At 49.0% G+C, this 26,315-nt stretch overlaps 2 protein-coding genes across 5 annotated transcripts in view; one reads left to right on the forward strand and one right to left on the reverse strand.

The window, feature by feature from the left end:
- ERCC2 (ERCC excision repair 2, TFIIH core complex helicase subunit) overlaps nt 1-2,096 on the forward strand; it is a 14,692-nt gene extending 12,596 nt beyond the window's left edge. The window contains exon 23 of the mRNA XM_074219289.1: nt 311-2,096. Coding sequence (XP_074075390.1) covers nt 311-403 — 93 coding nt within the window. The 3' untranslated portion in view covers nt 404-2,096. The remainder of the gene's footprint in view (nt 1-310) is intronic.
- KLC3 (kinesin light chain 3) lies at nt 1,205-22,094 on the reverse strand. Of its 4 annotated transcripts, none has more exons than XM_074219295.1 (13): nt 12,531-13,031; nt 11,447-11,695; nt 10,634-10,694; nt 9,985-10,204; nt 9,445-9,532; nt 8,930-9,031; nt 8,226-8,399; nt 7,732-7,822; nt 7,596-7,636; nt 7,231-7,328; nt 2,782-2,845; nt 2,201-2,330; nt 1,205-1,517 (listed from the first exon to the last, which is right to left on the reverse strand). In XM_074219295.1, exons 1-12 carry the CDS (start codon nt 12,873-12,875, stop codon nt 2,250-2,252), a joined length of 1,614 nt encoding a protein of 537 aa, XP_074075396.1. In that variant the 5' UTR covers nt 12,876-13,031; the 3' UTR covers nt 1,205-1,517; nt 2,201-2,249. The 4 variants fall into 4 exon arrangements, with proteins under 4 accessions (XP_074075396.1, XP_074075395.1, XP_074075397.1 ...); XM_074219294.1 differs by having other exon boundaries at nt 1,205-1,521; XM_074219296.1 differs by adding an exon at nt 22,027-22,094 and having other exon boundaries at nt 1,206-2,330; nt 12,531-12,799.
- Between the last annotated feature and the right edge of the window lie 4,221 nt (nt 22,095-26,315).

The raw sequence follows: 26,315 nt of genomic DNA on the forward strand, positions 1-26,315 counted from the left end.
TCAGGGAAGGGGGAGGAAGGACAGGAAAAACCTCAGGAAAGCTCAGGCCTCCTGACTCTCAGGTGCCCCCAGTTCGGCCCTGGGCTCTTGCCCTTCCACGAAGCTCTTCTGGCCTCCCTGTCCGGGGCCAGCACAGGCTCTGGAGCCAGCCCATCTCACCTCCCTCTCGCGGTGGTCAGCCTGTGGCCAGACTCTGGCCCGGGGGTGACAAGGGAAAGTCCCCACAAATGTTCTAGAAGGAGTTTGAGGACCCCTGCTGGCCCTCTGAGGGCAGTCCTCCATCTGACCTTGCCCTCCCCCCACTCCCCAGGAGGACCAGCTGGGACTGTCTTTGCTGAGCCTGGAGCAGCTCCAGTCTGAAGAGACACTCCACCGGATAGAACAGATCGCCCAGCAGTTGTGAAGGGGCAGCTGTGGCCACCTTGGGGCCGGGGGAATAAAGTTTGGGTTTTTTAAGGCTTGCCTCTCTTCTCTGGGAGAGACTCTCCACCATCACGGCCCAGGAAGAGATCAGGAAGAGAGTTTGAATACTCCTTAGCTAGCCAGGTGACCCTGGGCAAGTCACTTTTTTCAGCCTCCTTTTCTTCATATGTAAGAGGGGGCTAATAATGAACTTCCCTGAGAATCAAAATGAGATACTTTTGGCCCATGCTTTGCATCCTAAAGTTGTTGGTATTACAACCACTGAGAAAGGAATGTGACCTTTTTATGGATCAGAAAGTTTTAGCAGGCCAAGGACGCCCTCATCTTGCTGCAGAAGTATCCAAGGTCATTTATGCTCAGAAATTATGGTACTTTGAATGGATTGCCACATGTACTTCATTCAGACAAGCCAAAAGAAAAAAACGGGTTTCCCCAAAAGGGATACTCTCCAGAGGTCCCTTCATTTTACACTTGAGAAATCGGAGGCCCAGAGAGGAGGTGATTTGTTCCCAAGCATGCAAGGATCTTAGTTCAGAGATCTGGAGGTAGATGGGACATAAAGACCATCCTATGGTCCAAGGGGAAACCACAGGAGGAATCATCTGTGACCATTAAGAAGGTTCGAGGGGGGGGGGGGGGCGGCTAGGTGATGTAGTGGATAGAGCACCGGCCCTGGAGTCAGGAGTACCAGGGTTAAAATCCGGTCTCAGACACTTAATAATTACCTAGCTGTGTGGCCTTGGGCAAGCCACTTAACCCCATTGCCTTGAAAAAACTTTAAAAAAAAAGTTTGAGAGGCAGAGTTTTTAGGTAATTTAATCATTTTATTAATAAAGCCAGCAGGTTATTAACAAAAGGATAGTCATTTGGCCGTCTCTCTTAGACCAAAGATCCATTGCGGCGGTTGGCTTGCCCTTAGGAGGGGTTCCCGAGGGATGGCAATCACCCTGGACTAGTGAACACAATGGCAGGTGGGTTATATTAAAATGAAGGTCTTGGGGCACGTGATCCATGTTGCCCAACTCTCTGGTCAAAGAGACATCCTTTTCCATTATCACCAGTCTACAAAAGGGAGGCTCCATGTTTTCCCAAACCTGTCTGAGCAAACACAATGAGCAGCAACACACCCATAGCCTAAAATTAGAATTTCTGTACTGTTTGATTAGATCTTGACCTGTGTAACTGGTTGGTTTATGGATGAGGAATTTGAAAAACCTTGGTCTCAACTCAAGAATTAATGAGTCAATAGAGAAATAATTTCTCATATTCAAAACAGGATTTGAACCCAGGTCTTCCAAATCCTAGCCAGCAGACTCTCTCCACCATAGAGCCTGACACAGTAGGGATGCATCACAGTGCTCTAGATCCCTCTTTGACCCTTGCCTCTTGGATGAGTTCCAGAGCCCCTTCTGGGTCTAGATTTTGAGGTGATAGAACTCTTCTCCCACTGACATGCAAGAGGGCCATTCCTGAGGACTCCAGATGTAGGAGCTGGGAAAGGCAACCCTTCAGACCCTTCCACTGTACAGATAAGGAAACTGAGGCCCTGAGGAGGGGTGGTGGTTCCTCCAAAAATGTGTTTGGGAGAGGGTTGGGGCCTCCCAAGAATATAAACAGCCAAGAAGGGGTAGGTTGGTTTTATCTCCAATGCATTAACCCTGGGGTGAGGACAGATAGGTATAAATACAATAAATATAAGCAGAGGAGAGGCCAAAGAAGACAGATTGGGGGGCAGAGAGGGAGGGAGAAAGGATAAGGGTCCACGATGACCCCCCACCTCCGGAGCTCTCTCTCTGAGAAGCTTCTGAGGCCAGGTGTGGCTGCTGCTAGCATTGCTTCTGCAGGTGGCCCAGGTCTTGGATGCTGGTGCTTAGTGTTCGCTTCTGGCGCAGGGGGCTGCCCAACACCTGGGGGGGGGGGAACGATGGCTCTTAGAGGATACCATTCCCCAGCTCTTCTGCTTCCACCCCCAACTTCACACCAGCCCTAGAACCCTAACCTCAGGTTAGAGCCCAAAAGAGCAGAACAGGTTAGGTCTGGAAGAGACTTTTGGGGTCACCAAGTCAAGATCCTCACATGTGACATAAGGAAACTGAGGTCCAGAGAGGCGAACCCCTGTTGGGGCCTACTCACCCATCCTCCTGTCTCCCCTTCCAGTTTGACCATCCCAGCCAGCCCTCTGACCCCCCCACCTGTCATCTCCAAAGCTTCCCCCTCCCACCCCTCTATCTTCAGTGCCCACCCCCTCCTCTTTCATGGCCAACTTGGAGCAGCCTCTCCAGTGTCTTATAATGAGCTAGGCCTTCTGTCTTAGCCATCCCATTTCTCCCCAGAGACCCCCCTACTCATTCCCCTTACCTCCATCCTGTTGGCCCTGAGGTCCTCAGTATTGAGCACGTTGAGGGACATAGCCCGCTTCATCCTGTAGGGAGAGGTCAGACATTCAGGGAGAATGGGGGGTCCATCTGTCTCCCTTCTGCCTCTCATCTCTCTTCTTTCTCTTCCTTTTTTCCTTTCTTTTTTGCCTTTCTCAGACTTTTTCCAGTCTCTTTCACTTTCTCCTTTCTTCCTTTTGTCTGTTTTTCTCCATCTCTCCAACTTGGCCTCTGTTTTTCTTCCTCTCTCCTCTTGTTCCTCTTCTCTCCTTTTTCTGCTTTTTCTTCATCTCTAACTCTGCCCATCTCTCTCTCCCTGTGCCCTTCTCTTTCTCTCTGTCTTCTTTCTCTTTTTTTCTTTCTCCATCTCTACCTGTTTCTGTCTCTCCCTCTCTTTTTCTGATTTTCTCCATCTCTCCAACTAGGCCTGTTCCTCTCTCCCTCCCTTTCTCCCTGTATTCCTCTTTCTCCCTCCCTCTCTCCTTTCTAAACCTTGTCTGTCTGTTTTTCTCCCTCTCTCCTCCAATATATGTCTATCTCGGGGCAGCTAGTTGGTACAGTGGATAGAGCACTGGCCCTGGAGTCAGGAGGACCTGAGTTCAAATCCGGCCTCAGACACTTCATAATTACCTAGTTGTGTGGCCTTGGGCAAGTCACTTAACCCCATTGCCTTGAAAAAAAACTTTAAAATGTCTCTCTCTCTCCTTCTCCCACCCCACCCCGTGTCTCTTTTCCTCCCTCCCTCTCCCCCTCTCTGCTCTATCTCTCTTTTCCTTCCTCCGTCCAGCTTTCTCTTGTCTCCTGGGATAGCTTCATCTTCATTCGTCACTCCTATACCACACCATGGCTCCTAAGGGCAGAGGTCTGCCCTCTGTAATCTCTTTACTCCGGAGACCTCATTTACCTTAAAGGACAAGTTCAAAGCTGCAGGGAGACTCAGGGGGCTGCCCGGGGTCATGGAGGGGCCCTTGGTGCTTGGAGCCTGGCCCAAACCTCTCTCACCAATAAATACCAGCTACAAATGAATGGCTCTTGGTAGTTTGTATGATGTGTCCATCAGACTGGGAGCCTCCTGAGGGCAGGGGCTGTCTTTTTCATTTTTCTTTGTATCTCCAACATTTAGCTTGTATATAATAGACACTTAATAAATGCCCACCGATTGATGAATGAGGTCAGTCAAGTGTTTGGGGGCTGTAATTTTTAAATTTTCATTTCAACTCTGCTTAAAAATTGCAGGAGAGCTCATTACCTGCCCCAGTGGCTCCTGTTTGTTTCCAAGGTCTTAGCTCCCTGTGACTTTCCTTCTCACTGAGCCTAAATTAAATCCTTCAATCCTCGAAAGAGCTTCAGGTACCTTTAGTGCCCCCCCACCTCAGGACCCCCTGTTGTCTCTTACCCATCACCCAGAGGAGCTAGGACAAGGCAAGGGGAGCATCCCCACCCCAGGGATCATCTATCCTGTCCTCCCTTTGCTCATGGGGTGGTGTTGGTGGTGGTAGTAGTGGTGATGGTATTTTCTGTGACTCAGTACTCCAAAAATTTGATTGTTCTAAAGGTTCAGAGGGTCCTGAGGTGGTGACTTGGGTTCACATCCCACCTTGGAGTCTGCCATGAAGACTTAACTCCGGGCAAATTCCTCCACCTCTAGAATCACCAATATCTTCTACAAGCCTAAGGACTTGGACCAAGTCACTTAGCTTTCTTTGACCTCAGTTTCCCCCTCTGTAAAATGAGGGCAGAATTCTCCAAGGTTCCTAAGGAGATCAAATGTTCCCTTTCCTGTTATCCTCATCATAACCCTCCATTCTCTGTTTCCATTGGAGGCCCATAGGACCAATTACTAGGAATTCTAGTCCAATGCTGTCCTGGCTATGCATCTCCAATTCCACCAACCTTTTGCATCTTAACTCCCTTCTTTCAAGAGGCAGTCCCAGCTCATCTCCATGTCCCATACCCGCCCCCCCCCCCCAGAAGCAATATTCATGGCTTATTTCCCCCTTTCCAGGCTTGACAGGTCCTGAGACTTCCCCATTCTTGCTTCTCAGCCAGATCTGGGGGTGGGGGGTGGGGGCTGAAATCTTATCTCAAGGCTGAGAGCCAGATCTGGACTCGGTATGTGGATGAAGCCCTGAGAGCCACAAGACTCAGCTCTCTTGGTTTCACAGGACCAAGGAGAGCTCCAAGCCCTCAGCCCCCTGGGGCCTCCAAGTGGACTCAGATGCCATCTTAGATGATGGGGAGCTCATCCTTCCTCAGAAAAACCCATTGCACAGATGGCCTGCCACCCTTTGCCACCCGTTCTGTCCTCTGGGTTGGGCCAATCCCTCCATCTTGATGAAGTCTTTTGCCCCCCAAACCATCCCTTTCCCCAGGTCTTCACCTAGCCTTGCTTGACACTGCCTTCACTCCTTTCCCTTCCCTGGGTGGCCTTCCAGTCTATCCAAGCTCCCCATCCTTCAAACTATCCCTATCCCAACTGCTCTGGCTCCAACCTTGGGGGTCATCCTTGACTTTTCCCTCACACACCCCCCACCCCACTCTTCAATCTGGGGTCGTCTTATCTAGACTCTTCCCACGATGCCTGTTCATAGTGGGCACCCCATAAATGTTCAGTGACTTTCACTCCCACACCCACTGCCATGGTCCTTGGCCTCATTCCTGGACCACTGCAGTAGCCTTCAAACTGGTCTCCCTGCCTTAAGTCTCTCCCAGCATCCCCTGTCCAGATGTCAAAATGATTTTCCTAAAGTACACCCCTGATCCCACCCTCTCCCCCTTTGAGCAAGATGACATGAGATCTAGGATCAAATATAAACTCCTAAAGCTCTTTCCTTCCCAGTGTATTAGTAGGCATTACCCCCTCCCCCTTCTTGCTCTCCATAGTCCTGTCTAACCACCCTCTGTTCCTTGCACTCAATACATCATCTCCAGCCTCCACACTTTTGCCACAACATTTCCTCCCTCCTTACCTTCAGTCCTTAGAATTCTAGTTTTCTTCAAGCCTGCCTCGATTGTGGCTCCCCCCGCCTTCCTTCCTCACAAGAACTGACACCTCTCCTCTCTCTTCACCCACATTAATTTTGTCCATATCTACATATGTAATGCTGTCAAACAGACACTCCTTGAGGACAGGCACTATTGCATCCTAACATATAGTAGTGGTGGTGGGGGGGGAACTAAAGGTACCTGAAGCTCTTTGGAGGATTGAAGGATTCAATTTAGACTCAGCAAGAAGGAAAGTCACAGGGAGCTAAGACCTTGGAAACAAACAGGAGCCACCAGGGCAGGTAATGAGCTCTCCTGCAATTTTTAAGTAGCGTTGAAATGGAAATTTAAAAATTACAGCCCCCAAACACTTGACTGACTTCATCCATCAATTGGTGGGCATTTATTAAGTGCCTATTATATACAAGCTAAATGTTGGAGATACAAAGAAAAATGAAAGACAGCCCCTGCCCTCAGGAGGCTCCCACCTGTGGTTGTTTGATGATTGGTCGACTTTCCACTTTCTCTTTATCTTTCCCAAAGCATGGAGCCTAAAGACACCTGCAAGTGGGGGGGGGGGGCGGGGATAAGCCATGAATACCCTAGTCCTGGGACTGGGAACCGTCTGGCCAGAGCAGAAGATCGTGTGACGGCTCACTCACTACCTTTGCTGCCTGAGATCTCACTGTTGTTTTTCATAACAATAGGCCACCCTGACAGTGCTGTTGGAAGCATCACACAATCGCAGGCCGCAAGGGTCCCAAACCTTCATTTTACATTTTAGGAAACTGAGGCCCACAAAATTACAAAGGAGGAAGCAAGTGGCAGAGGATGGACTTGAACTCGGCTTTTCTGACTTCAGAGTCAGATAATAATGTGCATAATAGATTTTTAAAACCTTATGATATCTGCTGCCATTTGGATTCTCAGAGACTGGCCAGTTAGAACAACCATAACTGGACAAGCCGACATCCAGTCGACGTTTGAATACCTCCAGAGCCGGGGAGCTCCCTCCCTCCTGAGGCCTGACTTCCACTTGACCACACCCAGGCTCAGGGAAATCCATTCTGGCCAAAGAGGCAAGATGTGCCTTCCCTTTTCTCTCCAACCCCCAACTCTCTGACAGTGAACACAGTCAGGGTCCAGGGAAGGGGCCCAAAGGGTCAGGGAGGGAAGAGATAGTAAATAAAGCACTTGGAGGGTCCCTGAACTGAGCCATGAAGGAGGAGGAAGGACTCAAAGGGGAGAGAACCCCAAGGGAAAATAGGTGGGGGTGGGGGGAGGAAGAGTCCAGGAGGGTCCAGAGAACAGTCACCCAACCTGGGCCTACCTCCAAAGTCTCAGAGACAGGTGTAGGATAGGAAGGTCTGAGGGGCCAGGCTGGGGCAGAAGACAGAGGCCTTGAATGCCAGGGCATGGAGGGTCCAGGTCTGGTGTGGGGACTTACCCAGAGGACCCGTCTCCCCTCAGGCGGGATACCAGCTTCTCACCCCCACGTCGGATTGATTCCCGGAGCTTGGAAAAGGAGGTACTCCGTTGCAGGACCTAAATACAGTGCTGGGGTGAACATCAGAACCCAGCCCCATACTCCTGCATTTCATGGACCTCTGAGGTCATAGCCAGCCCATCCTTGTCCCCTTGCAGAAGGGGAAACTGAGGCTGAAGTAAATGACTTGCCCAGGGTCACACGGATTGTGAAGATCAGAGTCAGCATTTGAATCCAGGTCCCCTGACTCCTGAGGTTGGGGGTGTTACTAGTGTACCTCATAGCCTCTTGTCTGACTCCCCCCTCCCCCTATATGCTCCACTTACCTGGTGTTCCTTGTCACCTGAGGCTCCAATATTAGGGTCCCCTGGGGGAGAAGAGAGAAGAGGGGGAAAGAAAGAAAAAGCTCAGAAGGGGCCCAGAGTCAGGGTCCGGGGGGGGCACGGGGGGGGGGGGGCTCACCCAGGGGGGCCGGGAGATCCTGCTGGCTGAGAATCTCCTTGTACAGTTCTTCAGCCTGTTGGTACTTGTTCTGTTTCAGGTAAGCTGAGGCCTGAGGGGTGGGAAGGAAGAGGGAGGGGTGGGTCAGGGCCCAGCCCCTAAGAGCTCCGGGGGCCAGGGTTGTCTGGGACCCCAGGAGTCAGGGAACAAGGAGACAGCCCAGAGGAGACAGAATTCTAGAATGTATGTTCTAAGGAAAGATCATTAGAACAGGGGATGTCAGAGCCAGGAGGGGGTCTTAGAACAAGGGATGTCAGAGCTGGGAGGGGGTCTTAGAACAGGGGATGTCAGAGCCAGGAGGGGTCTTAGAACAGGGAATATCAGAGCTGGGAGGGGTTTTGAAATAGGGGATGTCAGAACTGGAGGGTCCTTAGAGCAGATATCATGGGGGCCCTCGGACCAGAGGACTTGCGTGGATGGGGCTTGAGCCCCTGAGCCACTGATCACACCCTCACCAGATTGTTCTTGGTCTTGGCCACATTAGGATCATCGGGGCCACCCAGCGCCTCGTAGATGGCCAGAGCCCGCCCGTAGTGCTTCTCCACCTCATCAAACTTGCCCTGGTTCTGGCACAACAAGGCCAGGTTGTTCAGCTGTTTGGCTACATCTGGGTGGTCAGCACCCAAGACCTGTGAAGGCATCAGGGGTCTCAGAATCGGTGTTTTTGGGGGATTCGGGAGCACAGTGTTGGAGCAAGAGACTGACCAGAGCATGGGGACTGTAGCGGCAGAACAGGAAGGTCCTGAGGAGTCGGGAGCTGGGGAGGGGGTGTTAGATATGCCACAGGTCCTAAAGGGGAAACCTTAGGAGTTAGAGGTCATGGGTCAGAGGTCACGATAATGGCAAGCAGTCCTGAGGAGCTGGCAGTCACGGGGTCAGAACAAAACTGCAGATGCGGGGGGTGGGGGGGTGGGGGGAGTCAGAACAAGGAGTCCCTGGGAGTTCAGTTGGGGGGAGGTAAAGTGAGGAGTTCAGGGGTCACAGGGGTCTAGCCTGTGGGTGAGGAGATTCCCCCCCACAAGTCTGAGCAGGCAACCCCAGGGGTCCCATCATAGGAGGGAGAGATCCCTGGATAGCAAGGATCAAAGGAAAGGGTCCCAAGAGGATGGAGTCGGGAGGCAATGACCAAGAGAGTGACCGCGGGATCCCCTAGACCCACCTTCTCACGGATCTCAAGGGCCCTCTGGCAAAGGGGCTCGGCCTCCCGATAGCGACCCCGCTTCCCATACAAGACAGCTAGGTTGTTCAGGGTGGCTGCCACCTGGGGGGGCAGGAAAGGGAAGGCTTCAGCAAAGTTGGGAGCCAGAAGGACCCCAACCTTCTTATTTTACATCTGGGGAAACTGAGGCCCAGAAAGAGGAAGGGAGCTGACCAGGCCCAGAGAGGGTGAGTGGTGGACCTGGAATTCACATGTAAGTCTCTGAGGGGGCATGATAACAGTGGAGTTGCATGGGAGGCAGAGGGTGTGGGTTCAAATTCTGACTCTACACTCACTATCCATATGAGTAAGAACAAGCTACCTGACCTCTCTGAACCTTAGTTTCCTCATCTGTAAATGGGATGGGATGGTGTCTTGAGGTCTCTTCCACCTCACATTCTAGGCTCCAATTCTCCACATCCAGAAGGGGAGGGGGCTGGGGTTGGGGGTCCTAGCCCAGTCCAGCCCCTACTCACTGCTGGGTGCTCGAGCCCCAGGGTCTGTTCGCGGATCTGCAGGGCATCCTGGAGAAGTTCTGTGGCCTCTTTGTACTTGTTCTGGTCCCTGGGAGGTCATGCGGGAAGGACAGGGGGGCAGGGAAGAACCTCAGTGGGGCTAACTTTATGTGAGAGGGGCAGAGGGACCTGAGACAGACGGGGTTGGGCCCAGGGGGTGAATGATTCCAGAGTGAAGGAATGAGGATGCCCGGGTGTGGGATGAAGGCTCCTGGGGGTGGGGGTGGGGCCAGAGATGAGATGAGAGAAGGGTGAGGAGACATGGGGGGTGCCATGAGGTTGGAGGGTGAGGACATGAGGGACTGGGGGGGTTGGAGAGTGATGATGCGTGGGGCTGCCATTAGGATGGAAGGTAAGGACACATGGGGTGCCATGATTGGAGAATGAGGACATGGGAGGCTGGGGGGTTGGGGGGTGAGGACATGGGCTGGGTTGAGTGGCCATGAAGTCATTTGGGGAACACAGGATGAAGCACGATGGTAAATGGGGAGGGATCCTCACCGGTACACCAGGGCCAGGATGTTCAGCATGGTGGCCACGTCAGGATGGCAATGGCCAGAAGTGTGCTCCAGGTCTTCCAAGGCCTGGCGGCACAAGGGCACAGCTACCTCATAACGTCCCTGCCCTGCGTACTGGATGACGAGGTTGTGTAATGTCCTCAGACGGGCGGGGATCTCATACCCACCCTGCTGGGCAGCTGCCGCACCAAACGCCTCTTGACCTGGGGTGGGGGGTGAGGCAGCCTCTTGTCCTCTTCCGTCCTTCCCCTCAGCCTGACCTGAATCCTAGGCCCCTGACCAAGCTTGAACCCTGGCCTGTTGCCCCAGCTGCCCCTGCCCCAGAGTCCTCATGGATGAAGAGCTGGAAGGACCCCCAAAGGAAGAAGAAACTGAGGCCAGGAGGTCAGTGATTTGCCCAAGGTCACCCAGTAGCATGGTTAAGATATCAGCCCGGGTCATCTGATTCCTAATCCCATGCCCTTCCCCCAGGACTACTCTGGAGACCCCTTTGTCCTCCATACAGGAAATACCTGTTTCTTCCCGGATATCCTGCCCTGCTCCTCAGGCCGGCACGGGAGGCTCCCATGTACCACCCCTGCTCTGAGCCCCTACCCCCATTCCCTTTACCAGTCCAGGGTCCAGACACTGACTTTTCTTGTCCTCGCTGGGGAACAGGGAGCCAAGGCTGTCTCGACATTCTTCTGTATTCTCCTGATGAGGACAGAGAATGATGGGGAAATGAGTGACCTTGAATGGCCTAGAATGGCTATGAATGGCCTTGCCAGGACCTGAAGGGGCCATCTGATTGTGGGGTGTCCCATGTGAACATCATAGAGCATAGGATTCTAGAGTTATAGATTTAGAGCCAAGGTCACTGACCCAAAGCCTTCATTTTATAGAAAAAGAGACTGAGGCCCAGAGGCAGGATTTGAATTCATGTTCTATCCATTATACCATACTGCCTCTAAATAAAGGTCTGGACCCTAGGACAAGGGTAGGGTTAGGTAGTTTGGTATCCAGGAGAAATCTGGGAGCAGGATACAGTTAAATAGGCAAAGAGTAGCCCATCCCCAAAGATGCTGGCCTAAACCTGCCTCTCCCCACCCCAGTAACTGCCCTGATGGCAGGCAGGAGACACAGAGGATGGCTGCCTAGCAGTGGGTGACGAAGGCAAGAGGATGCCAGACCGGAGGAGCCTCTAGAGTAAAGAAACATGCCCCGATACTCTCAGGGCCCTAGAGCAAGGCCCCAGTCTCCCTACCCTAGTTACAGGTCCACCTAGGGCTGAGGTTATATAGGAGAGTGTCTCCGAAGTCCAGGCTTGTAAATGAAGGAGGGAGGGACTAGAGAACGACAGCTGAGAATAATTGGGGTGGGGAGGATCCGGCAGATTCTCCAGAAGACTTCTCTCTGAGGGCCCTGGAGAAGGCCTGGGGCGGGGATGCCCAGAACCCAGGTGTTACCTTGGTGCCACCATGGTAGTTTTCATCATCTAAGGTGTCATAGTGCCTCAGCTGGCCCAAGAACTCAAGGTGACTCTTCTCCTCCTCAAGTTGGGCCACAGTCTCCTCGCTGACCTGCAGCTTCCTCCTTGTCTCCTCCAGCTCTTCCTGAAGCCACGCATTCTCCTGGGCCAGTCGCCGAGCGTGAGCCCGAAGCCGCTGCTTCTCGGCCTCCAGAGCCCCCACATGTGTGGACAGCGCCAGCAGCACCTGCCAGAGTAGAGGCCGGACTGGGGAGAGGGGACTGACTGCCAGCTGGGAGCCCAGGGAGCCTCAGATATCACACACACACACACACATACACACACACACACCACGACGCACAGGCGTACACGTTCTCACTTGCATAGGTGTTCTTCCTCTCTCTGCTGTGTCTCTCTCTCCTCTGTCTCTGAGTTTTCCCTTAAAGCTTATAACTCAAAACCCTCTGATTCCCTCTGCCCTTATCCATGCCTCTAATGACCCTCCCACATCTCTCCTTTAGTCCTTAGGAATGTGCTGTGACCACCCCCCACTTTCCCTTGTCACTCTCCATGTCATCTGGGGAGATCAAGCCCAGGGAATATTCTTTGACGCTCCTCGATCCCTTAGCAAACCTTAGGGCCCCCAGTAATTCTTCCCATCCCCTTTGAGCATTCTGCATTTCCTCTATCTCCTCATCACCCTACCAAGATCCTTAGAGATTCCTGGACCCTGAATGGTCACCCCCTTTCTCCTACCTGTCCCAGCACTCCCACATCTTTCACGGCCCTCCCAAGGGGACATGTGTGGTCCACATCCCTGAGACTCTATAGAGCTTTCGAGGCATCCACCACAGGTGCATGGAGATCCCTACACCTCCCAGCAAACTCTTCAGACGTTCCCCAGGCCCCTGAGGGTCACATCCCTCACAACCTTCTAAGATCCTGGCTGATCTTCACAGACTCAGTGACTACCATGTACCAGAACAGTGTCAGAAGCTCCCCACACCCTGCGGTGATACCCACAGCCCACAGGGCCAGTGAGACCCTCTGATTCCTTTCTACTCACCAGGGAAACCGCCTACCTGGGCCTCTCCCAGCCCGAGCTCAATGGCCTCCAGGGACTGGCTAAGAGCATGGTGTTTCTCCTTCAGCAGAATCAGACCTGGGAAATTCTCATTCTCCGATGTGTCCCTAGTCTCGGTTAGGGCTTTCTGTAGCTGCCCAGCCAAGCCACGATGCTCGGCTCTCAAGGCTTCCAGACCTTGGACCACTTGTCGTGTCTGGCTTACCAGCTCCTCAGGACTCATCCGGGCTGACCCCAAGGGATCCATGGGCAGTGCCATGGCTGCACCTGTAGGGGGGAGGGAAGAGGGGTTGGGACCAGATGGGACAGTCCTCCTGCTTCCCTTGAAGTATTGGGCTTCCATTCATGTTCCAATGGAGCGGAATGTAATCAGTGATGGCAGACCTCAGTTATCCAGACAACTGCTGGAGAGTTCCCTGTCTCTGACTCTCTGTCTGTCTGTCTCTCCTCTCTCTCTCTGTATCTCTATTTCATCTGTCTCTATTTCATGTTTTTCTTTATCTCTGATTCTCTCTGTATCTCTACTTCATGTTTCTATCTCTCCTCTCTGTCTCTGTCTCTGTCTCTCTGTCTCTCTCTCTCTCTCTCTCTCTCTCTATATATATATATATATTTCATGTCTCTGTGTCTGTCTCTCTATTTCATGTCTCTCTGTTCTCTTTGTCTCTGTTTCTCTCTCTCCTCTTACTCTTTTCTCACTGTCTCTCCCCTTCCCTTCCCTCACTTCCTTTCTTTCCCCTCTCTCCCCTTTCTCTCTTCTTCCTTTTCTCTCTCTCTCTATTCCTCTCTCTCCTCCTTTTTCTTCTCTTCCTTCTCTTTCTCCTTCTCCCCCTCCTTCTCCTCTTGGTCTGTCTCTCTCTCAATCTCTGTCTTTCTCTGTGTCTCTGTGTCTCTGTGTCTCTTCTCTACCAAAAGCAGAGCAGTTGAGAACTTGACTTGACCTAGTGTTGGGGCTTTGATGGGGGTCCCTCAGGCAGTCCGTCCTTCAGGCTGGGGAAACCCAGGGACCCTCCTCAAAATCATGTTTTAAAATACATAAAATTAAGAAATGAGAATGACAATATAATAGTTGCATGTAATCTATAATACTTACAAAATGATTGTTTTGAAATACAGTTATCCTGATCATTTTTAAAATCCAAGTTCATGGATCCCAGACCAAGAACCTCAGCATTAGTGATCATTTCCACTCACACGATAGAAGACTCAGGATCTGACTCTTACCATTAGTAAGACATTGCTAGCACACACAGTACCTGATATAAATTAGGAGATAAGGGAGGAGGAAAGCTTTATTCATGAACTAAGCATTATAGAAATATTGCCTCTTTCTTTTTCATTTTTTTTTTAGATTTTTTCAAGGCAAATAGGGTTAAGTGGCTTGCTCAAGGCCACACAGCTAGGGAATGATTAAGTGTCTGAGGTCAGATTTGAACTCGGGTACTCCTGACTGCAGGGCCGGTGTTCTGCGCCACCTAGCCGCCCCAATGTTACCTCTCTTGATCTCACATCGACCCTATAAGGTAGATGATATTTTCACCCCCATTTTACAGTTGAAGAAACGGAAGCAGACAGCAGTTAAATGATTAAGTGTCTGAGGGAGGATTTGAGCTCAGGTATTCCTGATTCTAATCCCAGTAATTAGCTCCAATAATTACTTGCTTTCTTGACCAGGTGACCACTAGGGTGGAAATGAAGGGAACCTTGGGGGATGTGATGAAGAAGGAGAAGCCATTGGGCCATAGTCTGATGTGTCCCCCAGATGTGGGAAGAGTGGATTTCAAAGAAAAGGGAGCATCCAAAGAATTAAAATTCAGGGGATGTCAGACCAGAAGGGATGGGAACCTCTTAAGAATGAAATTCTGGGAGGCGGCTAGGTGGCATAGTGGATAAAGCACCAGCCCTGGACTCAGGAGTACCTGGGTTCAAATCCGGTCTCAGACACTTCATAATGACCTAGCTGTATGGCCTTGAGCAAGCCACTTAACCCCATTTGCCTTGCAAAAACCTGAAAAACAAAAAAACAAAACAAAAATGAAATTGTGAAGATGCAAAGGAAAGCAATTCTGAAAATCCTGAATGAAGAGAATTGGAAATCACTGACGAGTTGAGCTCCCTGTGGCCTTGCAGAAAACTCACCAGCCAACTCGGATAAGAAGAAGACACTGACAGAAGAGGGGAGCAAGGGGAGGGAGCAGGCTGACGATTAAAGCATTATGCAAGGCTCGTTTTGGGGCCACCAAGGCTTAGAATGAGCCAAGAAGCCAAGGACAGCAAGGGATGCTTGGATCGGGTTTAGCCACATTAGAGAAGAGAGGAGATCAAAGAGGGATGGCACCATGTTTGGGGGGAGGATAACAGAGAAGCTTCAATTGCTCAAACCTTACTTTGCTTGTTTTCTCCCCTAGGGAGAATGAGCTTTTGGACTGGGAAGGCTAGAGCAGAAAGGGTTCCCAGAGAGCTGATCCTCAGGATAAATGAGATAGTGAGAAAATACCTTACTGCCTTCCATGAAGTCAAGCCACCTGGCCCAGATTAACGCCATTCTTAAGCCTGAAAAACCTAACAGATGCAAGCATGAGCCTTTTGCAATTCTATTTGAAAGATGGCAGAGAGTTAGAGAGGATCTGCAGAGTTGGGGAAGAACAAATGACTTCATTTTCCAAAAAGGGAAGAAGATAGCATCTGCACACTGTAGACCAATGGACTGACTTCTATTCTTGGGAAAATTCTCAAACATGTTACTGAAGAAAGGCTAAGCAACAGTACTGGGTGGCAGAAGAGTGCTTGACCTGGAGTCAAGTTCAAATCTAGCCTTAAACACTTACTGACTTTGTGACCCTGTCTGCCTCAGTTTCTTCATCTTCAAAATGAGTTTAAAAATAGTCTGATCATGTCACCACCACCACTCTCATTCAAGAAACTCCCTATCACCTCCAGGATCAAACAAAATTATTAGAGTTATTGTGAAGATAAAATGAGGTTAACATAGAGACTTTGAAAATCTTAAAGCTCTATCATCATCATCATCATCATCACCCATAATCATCTTGGAAAGAAAATGATTATGACAAAGTATCACCACAGGTTCATCAATTGATCCCAACTTATTTCTCCCCACCCACACATACACAGGTTCCTAGCTGTTAAAACAAGGGAATGTTGCAGTTAGATTTGAGTGAAGCTTTTCTTAACATATTTCATGCTATTTCTTGTAGAAAATGTTGGAAAATATTGTTGAGAGGAGCTAGATGGTGCAGGGGATAAAGCATTAGCCCTGAAGTCAGGAGAACCTAAGTTCAAATGTGACCTCAGATTCTTAATAATGGCCTAATTGTGTGACCTTGGGCAAGTCACTTAACCCATTGTCTTAAATGTAAAAAAAATACTGTTGAGTAGAGTGTAATTTAATGAATTTGAAACCAATTCAATGGCCAGACTCAAAGAAAAGTCTTTAATAGTTTGATGTTAATTTGGAAAGAGGTCTCCAGTGAAGAGCCCCAGGGATCTCTGCTTGGTTCTATATAGGTAACATTATCTGTGATTTGGATAGTGCTCATGAAATTTGCAGATGGCACAAAGTTTTTGGAGGAATAGCTTGAATGAACTATTTAAAGCTAGGTGGTGCCAATAATACACAGAGCGCCTGGCCTCAGACACTTACTAGCTATTTGATACTTGGTGAGTCACTTCATCCTGTTTGCCTCAGTTTCCTCATCTGTGATGTTTGTCCTTCATTCTCTCTCTCTTTTTTTTAAGGTTTTTTTTTTGCAAGGCAGTGGGGTTAAATGGTTTGCCCAAGGCCACACAACTGGGTCATTGTTAAGTGTCTGAGACAAGATTTGAACTTAGGTACTCCTGACTCCAGGGCTGGTGCTGTATCCACTGAGCCACCTAGCTACCCCATTTGTCCTTCATTCTCAAAGACCACAATGACATCAGGGAGGTGAAGCCATGACAAGCACATGAATTAGATTGGGGGAGGGCTGTGCTAAGTCCCCAGCCTCACTTTCTCCTCTAGTGTCATTTGGGTTTCAGTGGCCAGATATGAATCAGGATGACTGGAGATGGTCAGGGTTAAGTGACTTGCCCAAAGTCACACAGTTTGTAAATGGCAAGTGTCTGAGGCTGGATTTGAACTCAGGTCCTCCTAATTCCAGGGCTGGTGCTCTATCCACTGCACCACTTACCTGCCCCCCTCATTCATAAAATGAGCTTGAGAAGGAAATGGGAAACCACTCCAGTATCCTTGCCAAGAAAATCCCAAGTGAGGTCACAGCTGAACAACTAAAATTCAGCTCTAATCTCTGTTTTTAAATTTTCTGTTGTTGAGGCAATTGGGGTTATGACTTGCCCAAGTTCACATAGGTTAGTTCATTATCAGGTGTGTCTGAGGTCACATTTGAACTCAGGTCCTTGTAACTGGTACTGGTACTCTGTTCACTGTACCACCTAGCCACGCCCCCCAATCCCTCTCAATGTTCAGGTTTACATCTCCAACTGCCTTTTAAGCATCTCAAACTGGATGTGCCACAGATGTCTTCAATTCAACAAAGTCCAAGCTGATCTTTCCCCTCTTAGTCCTCTCCCCTTTGAACTTCTCTATTATTCTGGAGGGTACCATCCTTCTCCTAGTCAGTAAATACTCATTGAAATGTGCCAGACTCACGTAATCAGACCTGTGTTTTAAGAAGGTCATTTTGATAATGGAGCTCCCTAAGACATCTTAGGATTTATCTTTGCCTCCCCACTCTTACCACATCCCACATCTGATGATCTACCAAAGCATGGACAGTTTTTCCTTTCTATCTTCTCCTGTATATGCTCCCTTCTGTCCTCGGACCCTGCCATCTGCACATTGCTGCATACCCTCATCACCTCATACCAGTCTATTGACATAGCTGCTGGTGGCTCTGCAGTGCCTCAGGTCTCTCCCCCACTCTGATCCACCACCAAAGTGACCTTTGTAAAGTCCAGCTCTGACTATGCCACCTTCCTATTCAAGAAACTCCAGTGGTTCCCCAACACTTCCCTGATCAAATATAATCCCTTCTTCTTGGGATTCAAAGTCCCTCACCATTGCCCCCTGCCTCACTTTATACCCTACCCACACTCATATACTTATTCTTCCATCTGGTAACATTGGCCTCCTGGTTGTTCTTTGAACAAGATTTCCATCCTCCAGGTATTTTTTCTGGAATATTCTCTCTCCTCACTTCTACCTCCTGGCTTCCTTCAAGTCCCAACTAAAATCCCACCTCATATAAGAAAACATTTCCAATTCCTCTTACTTCTAGAACCTTCCATCCCTTACTGACCCCCAATTTATCCTGTATAGAAACCTTTGCACAGAATTGTGTGCCTATTGTCCCCTCCCTTAGACCATAAGCTCTTTGAGGGCAGGGACTGGTCTTTTGACCTTCTTTAGGAGCAGCTAGGAGGTGCAGTGAATAGAACACTGCCTTTGGAGTCAGGAGGACAAGAGTTCAAATTCAGTCTCTGACATTTACTAGCTGTAAAACTTTTGGGCAAGTCACTTCTCCCTGATTGCCTCAAATTCAGAGCCATCGCCTGTTATCTTGATTCATCTGTAGTCACTGGAACCAGATGACTCTGGAGGAGAAAGTGAGACTGGTGACTTAGCACAGTCCCCCTCACTCAAATCCAATTCATATGCTTGTCATGGCATCACCTCCCTGATGCCATGGTCTTCTGTGAAAATGAAGGAAAAACATTTTGCACAATATTAGGCACATAGTAAGTATTTAAATGCTTCCTGATTGACTTAATTAGATGATATAGCCAGGATCCAAAAAAAGAAAAAGAAAAAAAAGGAAAACCTTGACAGCTAGCGCAATGATTGGGTTGAATGTAAGATAAAGAAACAACACAGAGATAAATATAAAGTCTTCCATTTGGGTGCAAAAGTCAACACCATTATGTCCTACCCTGAGAATGCATCCCTTTTCCCCCTACTGTCTTTCCCTACTTCTCAGGAGAGGATAGGTTGAATGTCTGCACTGGAAAACCACAGAAGAACAGACAGCCACCCTGGCTTATACCACTCTCTTCAGCTAGTCTGAGACTTGAGACTCCCCAAGACCCAGAATCTCAGAACTCAACTTCATCTACAATTCAAGAGTTAATAAGTATTGATCAAGCTCACATTATAAAACAGTCTAGGGCTAAGCCCTGGAAATACGAACAAAGGCAGAGCAACCTCCCGCTTACGATGTTCCTGTCAAATCTTTATTCACAGACCTCCAGGGCTGGGAGACTCACTACCTTGTCAGCCTGTTCTAGTCTTGGAAGATTCTCATAGTAAAATTTTTTCTTACAAAAACCTCATATGTGTTTCTTCTCTGTGACTTATCTATCCCATCCCACAATGATGCTAGGAAACAACCAAGACATGTGAACATCGTATGTAAAGAAAGGAAATTCAGGCTCAAATCTAGGACTTGACTATTTCCCCAAATGATGAACCAAATGTGGGGAGGGGGAGTTGTTAGTGAGAGGTGGGGGTCTATGTTGCATGGTCTAGGGTTAATCTCTCTCTCTCCATATACACATATGTGCATATGCATTACATACACATGTGTGTGTGTGCTCAGGTCATAGAACAAAGAATACCAGAATAGAGAGGGACTATAGAACAGAAGAAACTCTGATATAACTCACTGAGCTTGGAGTCAGAAAGACCTAGGTCCAAATACGTCCTCACACAACTTGCTAACTATAGGACTCTGGGTCAGTCACTTTATTACTTTCAACTTCCCAAGGTTGGGAGAGTTCAATAAGTAAAGTGCTTAAAGCAATATATAAGTGCTAGTCTTTGTTAATAAAGAATAAAAACATCATAAACTTCAGAGCTGGGGGACCATATAGCCCCAATTCCACAAAGGAGAAAAACAGACTGGGAGAGCGAAGTGACATGTCCAAGGTAACACACTGAGTAAGTGGGACCAGACTCCCAGATCATTTTGTATCTCTCTATTGCCAGGACTTATCACAGTGTTCTTGTATGCAGAAGGTGCTATAGAAATGTTTATTTTTCCTTTTCTTCCTCTCCTATTGAGGTAAGTAAATGTTTGGTGAATGGAAAGGATTCCTGACCAACTCTGCATTGTTGCTACCAGAAAGAAGGTTGCTTGGGTGTGTGTATGTGTTGGGGTGGAGTGGGGGTGTGTGTCTGGTGAAGCTGCTTCCCCATGACCTCATCTCTGCTACCTTCTTGTGTTGGGAACCAGTCTGACAGCTGCCTAGGCAAGGGAGGGGAAGAGCAAAGCAGAGAGATCTGTGGTGCCTGGTGGGAGTCTAAGAGAAACTTGAAGTCTGCCCACTTTGTCATTTAGGACTTGTTTCAGTGGACTAGGGGAAGGAGGACAAGGTTGCCCTCTCGGAAACAGCCGTCTTCATGTCTCTTTCGCGGTCATTCGCATCCAGGACATGAGTAGTAGATACCACCCAGTTTCTCAGACAGGCCAGGTTGGATGGCTCTGGACATGTGGAGACAGATATATGGGTATCCACATCAGGTGTGGCCCCCCCATATTGAATGGGCACAGAGGTGGTCAGTCACATCAGCAAGGGTGACCCCTGGTTGAATTCATGTGCTAGCATATAGATTATATGGGTCCTAGGACTCACCCAATAACCTTGTGCAAGGCCCTTCTTTATGGTCCTTGGTTTCCTTATCTGTAAAATTAGAGGGTTGAACTTGACTGGTCTCCAGATTTGCTTCCATGCCAACCATGGAAAGGGTCATAGGATTTCATTGTTAAAACCCAGAATGCTAGTGCTGGGAGAGCTCTCAGAAAAACAGATTCAGAACTTGGAGGAACTTTAGAAGATGGGTTAAGAATAGAGAGACCTAGAGGCGGCTAGGTGGCATAGTGGATAAAGCACCGGCCCTGGAGTCAGGAGGACCTGGGTTCAAATCCAGTCTCAGACACTTAATAATGACCTAGCTGTGTGGCCTTGGGCAAGCCACTTAACCCCATTTGCCTTGCAAAAACCTAAAAAAGTAAAATAAAATAAAAAAGAATAGAGAGACCTTAGAACAGGATATTAGAGCTGGGAGGGTTTGTAGAAAATTAGATTCCGAATTTAGAAGGACCTTAGACTATGAGTTCAGAATAAGAGACCTTGGGGCAGCTAGGCGGCACAGTAGATAGAGACTGGGCCATGGAGTCAGGAGGACCTGGGTTCAAATGTGACCTCAGAGACTAAATAATTACCTAGCTGTGTGACCTTTGGCAAGTCATTTAACCCCATTGCCTTAAATTAAAAAAAAAATCCTACAAGAATAAGAGACCTTAGGACAGGATGTCAGAGCTAGGAAAGGCCTTGGAACCAAGTGGATTGACAGGCTGGGAGGGACCATAAACAGATGATGCCCTAAGAGCCAGATCCCCAGTTTTCTTCCCCAGAATACTTCCTTACCCCCAGAGAGCTCACCTCTCCAACTCCTACCCTGCCTCCCTGCCAGCTCGGCCCCACTCTTGTACCCTTACCCAACTATGAATGGCCCTGCCCCCTGTCTCCCCGAATTCCGACGGAATTTAGGATTTGGGGACTTTCAGCCTGGCACCTTCACCCGCTTTCGGCTTGAGCTCCCCCTGCCCCCCTTTTTTTCACAGTGGAGGGAAGGAAGGCCGGGGGAGGAGCTAGGCCTGGCTCCAGGACACTCGGGTCAGGGTATCCGGGCCAGGTGCTGCGGTCAGCCCCATGTCTGGCACCCGGACAGTCCCTCCTCTGGGCGGGTCCGCAATCACAGCTCCCTACACTTCTCCGGGCTGCACCTTCCACCCCCCACCAGAAGCTGGCTTAACTCACTCGGGGGCCTCCCACCCCACCTGCAGCCTCAGGCCCCGCCCCGGCTTCTGTTTACCTGCGCCGAGGGGAGGGAATGCCAGTGTGAGTGGGGGGTGGGGGCTGAGTTCGGAGCGAGCCAAGAGGAGCCGGTGACCCCCTTGGCGCGAAGGCAGCAGGATTGTCGGGGTCGCTGACCCGAGCCTGGGGTGGGTGGAGTACGGGCGGGTGGGGGGCGGAGGGAGAGAAAGAGGGAGACCGGGGCAAGGAATAGGGCTGGAGCAGTTAGGGGGGCACAGGAAACAGTGAGGAGGAGGGAGACGACGAGGGGGAAGGGCCACGGGGGAGGCGGACAGAAGGGGGGAGAGGGGCGCTGGAGGGAAGGGACCCAGAGGGGGACAGAGGGTGGCACGGAGGGTGGGGGGCCCTGAAAGAGGGGGAACGGAGTGAGGAAGGGGGTCTGGAGGGAGGGGAACAGGGGGAGGTGAGGAGGGTGGAGGGGATGGACGGAGGGGACCCGGGGGGGACAGAGGGTGGCACGGAAGACTGGAGGGAGTCTGGAGGGAGGGGGGGAACAGGGGTGGCACAGAAGGTGGAGGGGCCTGGAGGCAGGGGTACGGAGCAGGGCAAGGAAGAGAGGAGGGGGTGGGGGAACAGGAGGGGGCGGCCGGCTCCGCTACCTGTCTGCAGTCGGCTCCCCGCGGGGCCGGGGCCGGGGCCGGGGCCGGGGCCGGGGCCGGGGCCGGGGCCGGGGCCGGGATCGGGGCCGGGACCGGGGCCGGGGCCGGGACTCGGGCTCGGGCTGGGCTCGGGCTGGCTCGCTGCGCCGCCGCCGCCTCCCCGCTCTCCCCGGCGGAGCCTCCAGGAGGGCTCGGAGGCGGCTCCCCGCGGGGGTGGGGCCGAAGCCCGCCTTCGCGAGGAGGGGCGCCCTGCCCCCTGCAGGTGAGGCTCAGCCCTTAATGCCCCCTAGGTGCAGGTGGGGGGAGGCATGACGTCCGAGGGGCTTAAAACTTCACCCCAACAACCGCCGGGGGCAGCCCGCCCCCCAGTTGGACAGCTTTTATGGCTAAAATGGAATCAAAATGAATCCCCCCTTCCCACCCCCAACCCCTACCTCCTCCAAAGGCAAACCTCCCCTGGCATCTTTTTACTTCTGCCCCCTGCAACAGGGTGTGGGTGGCCCTATGTCGGGGGGCTCTTCTCTCCGCCCATGGACCCCCCCCCCCAGGGCAGCCTCAGCAGCTCCGTGAAGTGGGAGTTGTGGCGGCCACCAGGCCCAGGGACTCTTGCGGCCAGCGTCGGAAGCCCTCTGCGGCCTTTTTGGGAGGGCGGTGGAAACTGGAGGGTCGCTGAACTCTTGTTTCTCCAGATTTCGGGTTCTGTGACTTCTCCCCAATCCTCCGCCTCTTGTTCCAAGGCTGAGCTCTTGGCCAAAGGACATCCCTTTAGACTCTTGGGGAATGCTACCTTGTGACCCCTTGAGTCTCCTCCACTCCCTTGGATGGCTTCATATGGCATGAATTCAATTATCCCGAAATTCTTGTAGCCCTCCTCTGGATGCTGTAGTGTCTGATTCTCAGGGTCCCCTTTTGGAGTTTTCTTGGCCTAGAGATTAGAGTGGTTGACCATTTCCTTCTCCAGCTGATTTGCACAGATGAGGAAACTGATGCAAAAAGGTGACTTGTCCAGGGCCACGTGGTTAGTAAATGTCTGAAGCTGAATTTGAACTCAGGAAGATGAGTCTTCCTGATTCCAAGCCTGGAACTCTACCCACTGTGCCACCTAAGGCCCCCTCTTCTCTGAATGCTCTCCACCGAATCAATCCCCGTCATAAAATGTAGTATCCACGTGTACATCTGACTTTGAAAAATCTCATCGGTGAAAGGACCTCCTAGTTCCAGAATTCTCTCTCTGCCAGTAAATGTAAATTTTCTAATGCTAGAGAGCAGCCCAGACCATTAAGAGGGTACCTGACTTGCATAGGGTCATACAGAACATGTATATTAGAGGCAAGACATGAAGCCAGGTCTTCTGACTGAGGTTGGCTCTCCAAGAAAGGAAGTTTCCTCTCTAGATCATGAATAGCAAGTCCAGCTATCCATTGCAGCTGCAGTGGATAGAGCACCAGCCGGAGTCAAGAGGACCTGAGTTCAAATCTGACCTCAGGCACTTAACCCCACTGCCTTGCAAAAAAAAAAAAACACCTAAAAAACCCCTCCAGTATACACTATGTCCATCTTAAAGAAACTCCATGAGCTTCCCTTGCTGTTTCATGCTGTTTCCTCTTGGAGGTCTTATAATCCACTAACATCCCCAGCTCTTTTTCAGAATTGCTCTCTAAACACTCCTCTCCCATCTTGTACTTGGGAAGTTGATTTTTTAAAATCCAGTGGGTTTTTTTTTTTTAATCTTATCGAATTTTCCTTCTCAATATCCCCAGCCCATAAACTTTAGAGTTATAGATTCTTTTTTTTTAGGGAAAAAAAAGGTTTATTTAAGTATTGCTGTGATTAGCAGAAAATAAGGGGGAGAGAGAGAGAGAGAGAGAGAGAGAGAGAGAGAGAGAGAGAGAGAGAGAGAGAGAGAGAGAGAGAGAGAGAGAGAGAGAGAGAATCTATGAGAGAATAAATAGAAAAGACGAGTTATAGATTCTTAATGGAATTCAACAAACACTAACTTTTAAGCACCTGCTATGCAAAGAGTGCTAAGGATACAAGATGCTGGGGCTATAAGGATAAAAATAAAAACAGTCCCTATCTTCAAAGTTCCTGAGCTATAACAGCAAAAATAAGTAACGATATCTTTCTACAGTATCTTATACACAATATCTCAAGAATTGCTATTAACCCTCTTGGCTGTTTTGCTTTTTTGCTTTTTTTAAAGGGATATAGAAGCTGAGAATTAAGGGCGTAAATGACTTTTTCATAATGATGTAATTGGTAAATGTCAGAGGCCAGATTGGAAATCAGAGCTTCCTGACCCCAAGTTCAGCACCCCATTCACTATAATGTTATTATTCTTGCCCACTTCTCTGGAAACAGCTAAGTAAATCTACAATCACTCCATAAGACTGATGGTGAAGCAGCTGCTCATCTCCTGGCAGAAAGGCAATAGATAGAGGTGCAGAGTGGAACATCAGTTTTCAGATCTGGATGATGTTTTGTTTTGCTTAACTATAGACAATTGTTACAGTGGAGGATTGGAGGAGATAAGGGGTGGAAATAGTAATACAGAAAAAAGAAGAAATGCATTAATGAATTAGCTTAATAAACAAAGAAGAAAATAGAAGTTCAAAAGAGGACATACCAGCCCTGGAGTCAGGAGTGCCTGAGTTCAAATCCGGCCTCAGATACTTAATAATTACCTGGCTGTGTGGCCTTGGGCAAGCCACTTAACCCCATTGCCTTGCAAAAAAACTTTAAAAATAAAAAAAGAGGACATGGATAAGCTGGGAAGCTTTATTATTGTCATGCTAAATTTAATATACATGTTAATACTATGAACATTTAGAGTTGTATTCACAATCATTGTTTACATTCTTTGTATATTGAAATGCCTTGATAAATTTTAAGTTTAAAATAATATTTTTAAACAGAAAAAGTATCACTTGAGGGGGAGAAAATACTAATAGGAAAATTGGAAATTTTTGGAAAAATGGGAAAATTTGAGAAGATGATGTCATCTGAGCTATATGGTGGTGGGGGGAGTACATTTCAGGCAATTGGAATGGCCTATGCAAAGGTATGAAGGTGGGAAATTGAAATCCCACCTCAGGAAATAGCAATTAGACTAATTTGGTTAGAAATTCAAATGTGTGAAGGGATAAAAAATGAAATGTCTAAAGAGGTAGACAGAGGTAGATTGCAAAGAACTGTATGGGTCAAACAGAAAATTGTATTTTATACTAGAAGGCACAGAGCGTTTTGAATAGGGGAAAGGTATGGTCAGGATTCTATTGTAGGAGACATTTTTTTCCATCATTATTCCCTGTATGACAGTATTCAAGAGTATTAGATTTCTCATGTTCCTCTGGGATATTTTTGATCCATAAATTATATCTATGCAGCTTATCTTCAAAATCAGTCATTTTAGCTTGTATAGGATTTATGTGTTCTTATAACATTATAGCCTTTTGCTTCTTTTCTGTAAAATTTCCCTCCACTTAACATATTTTTTAAATTTCAAATTCTTATTCTTTATCATGTATTCAATATTTCCTAACTCTATTTGTGTTTTTTTTTAATTCTGCCTTAGGAGCTTTTGTTTCTGTCCTAAATTCATAATTTCCTCTTTTAAAAGTTGTATTTTGGGGGATGGCTAGGTGGTGCAGTAGATAGAGCACTGGCCCTGGAGTCAGGAGGAGCTGAGTTCAAATCCAGCATCAGACACTTAATAATTACCTAGCTGGGTGGCCTTGGGCAAAGCCACTGCCAAAAAAAAGAGTTGTATTTTTCTTTTAAACCATTCTGGAGTTTATTGCTATTATCGCATAATTTTTGGAAAGTCTTTCATCAGGTAACTATGGCTCATTTACCTTTATATTATAATACTTATTCAAAGAATTTTGGTTTCATTTTGAGGTTTTATTCATTCTTCCTTCTATATGTATAATTTCCTCTAGGGATTTATCTACTTACAGGCTGTGATTTCATTCAGTCTTTCTCAATTGCTCTTTGCATATTTCTGTTGTCCTCTTTTCCACTTACTTTTGTGAATCTCAATCATTTTGCTTCTGACCCTATCATAGATCTCCCAAGGTCTATGCTTAGTAGCGCCTTGAGCTGGGAGATATGGGAGTCAGTAAGGCCATGGTCCCTACTTTGAGTGAAGTCTAGAAGTCTGGCCCTGCCTGGGTTTCTGTCCTTCTTAATGAGTTATCCACCCCCCCCCGCCAGTTGATGATGCCTTGCTTTGATTTCTACCTTGGTTTATCTTATGTTCTACTCTTCTCCTTCAAGTGACTGGGTGG

The sequence above is a fragment of the Macrotis lagotis genome, chromosome 1 (genome assembly GCF_037893015.1).
Source record: "Macrotis lagotis isolate mMagLag1 chromosome 1, bilby.v1.9.chrom.fasta, whole genome shotgun sequence".
Taxonomy (NCBI): Eukaryota; Metazoa; Chordata; class Mammalia; order Peramelemorphia; family Peramelidae; genus Macrotis; species Macrotis lagotis.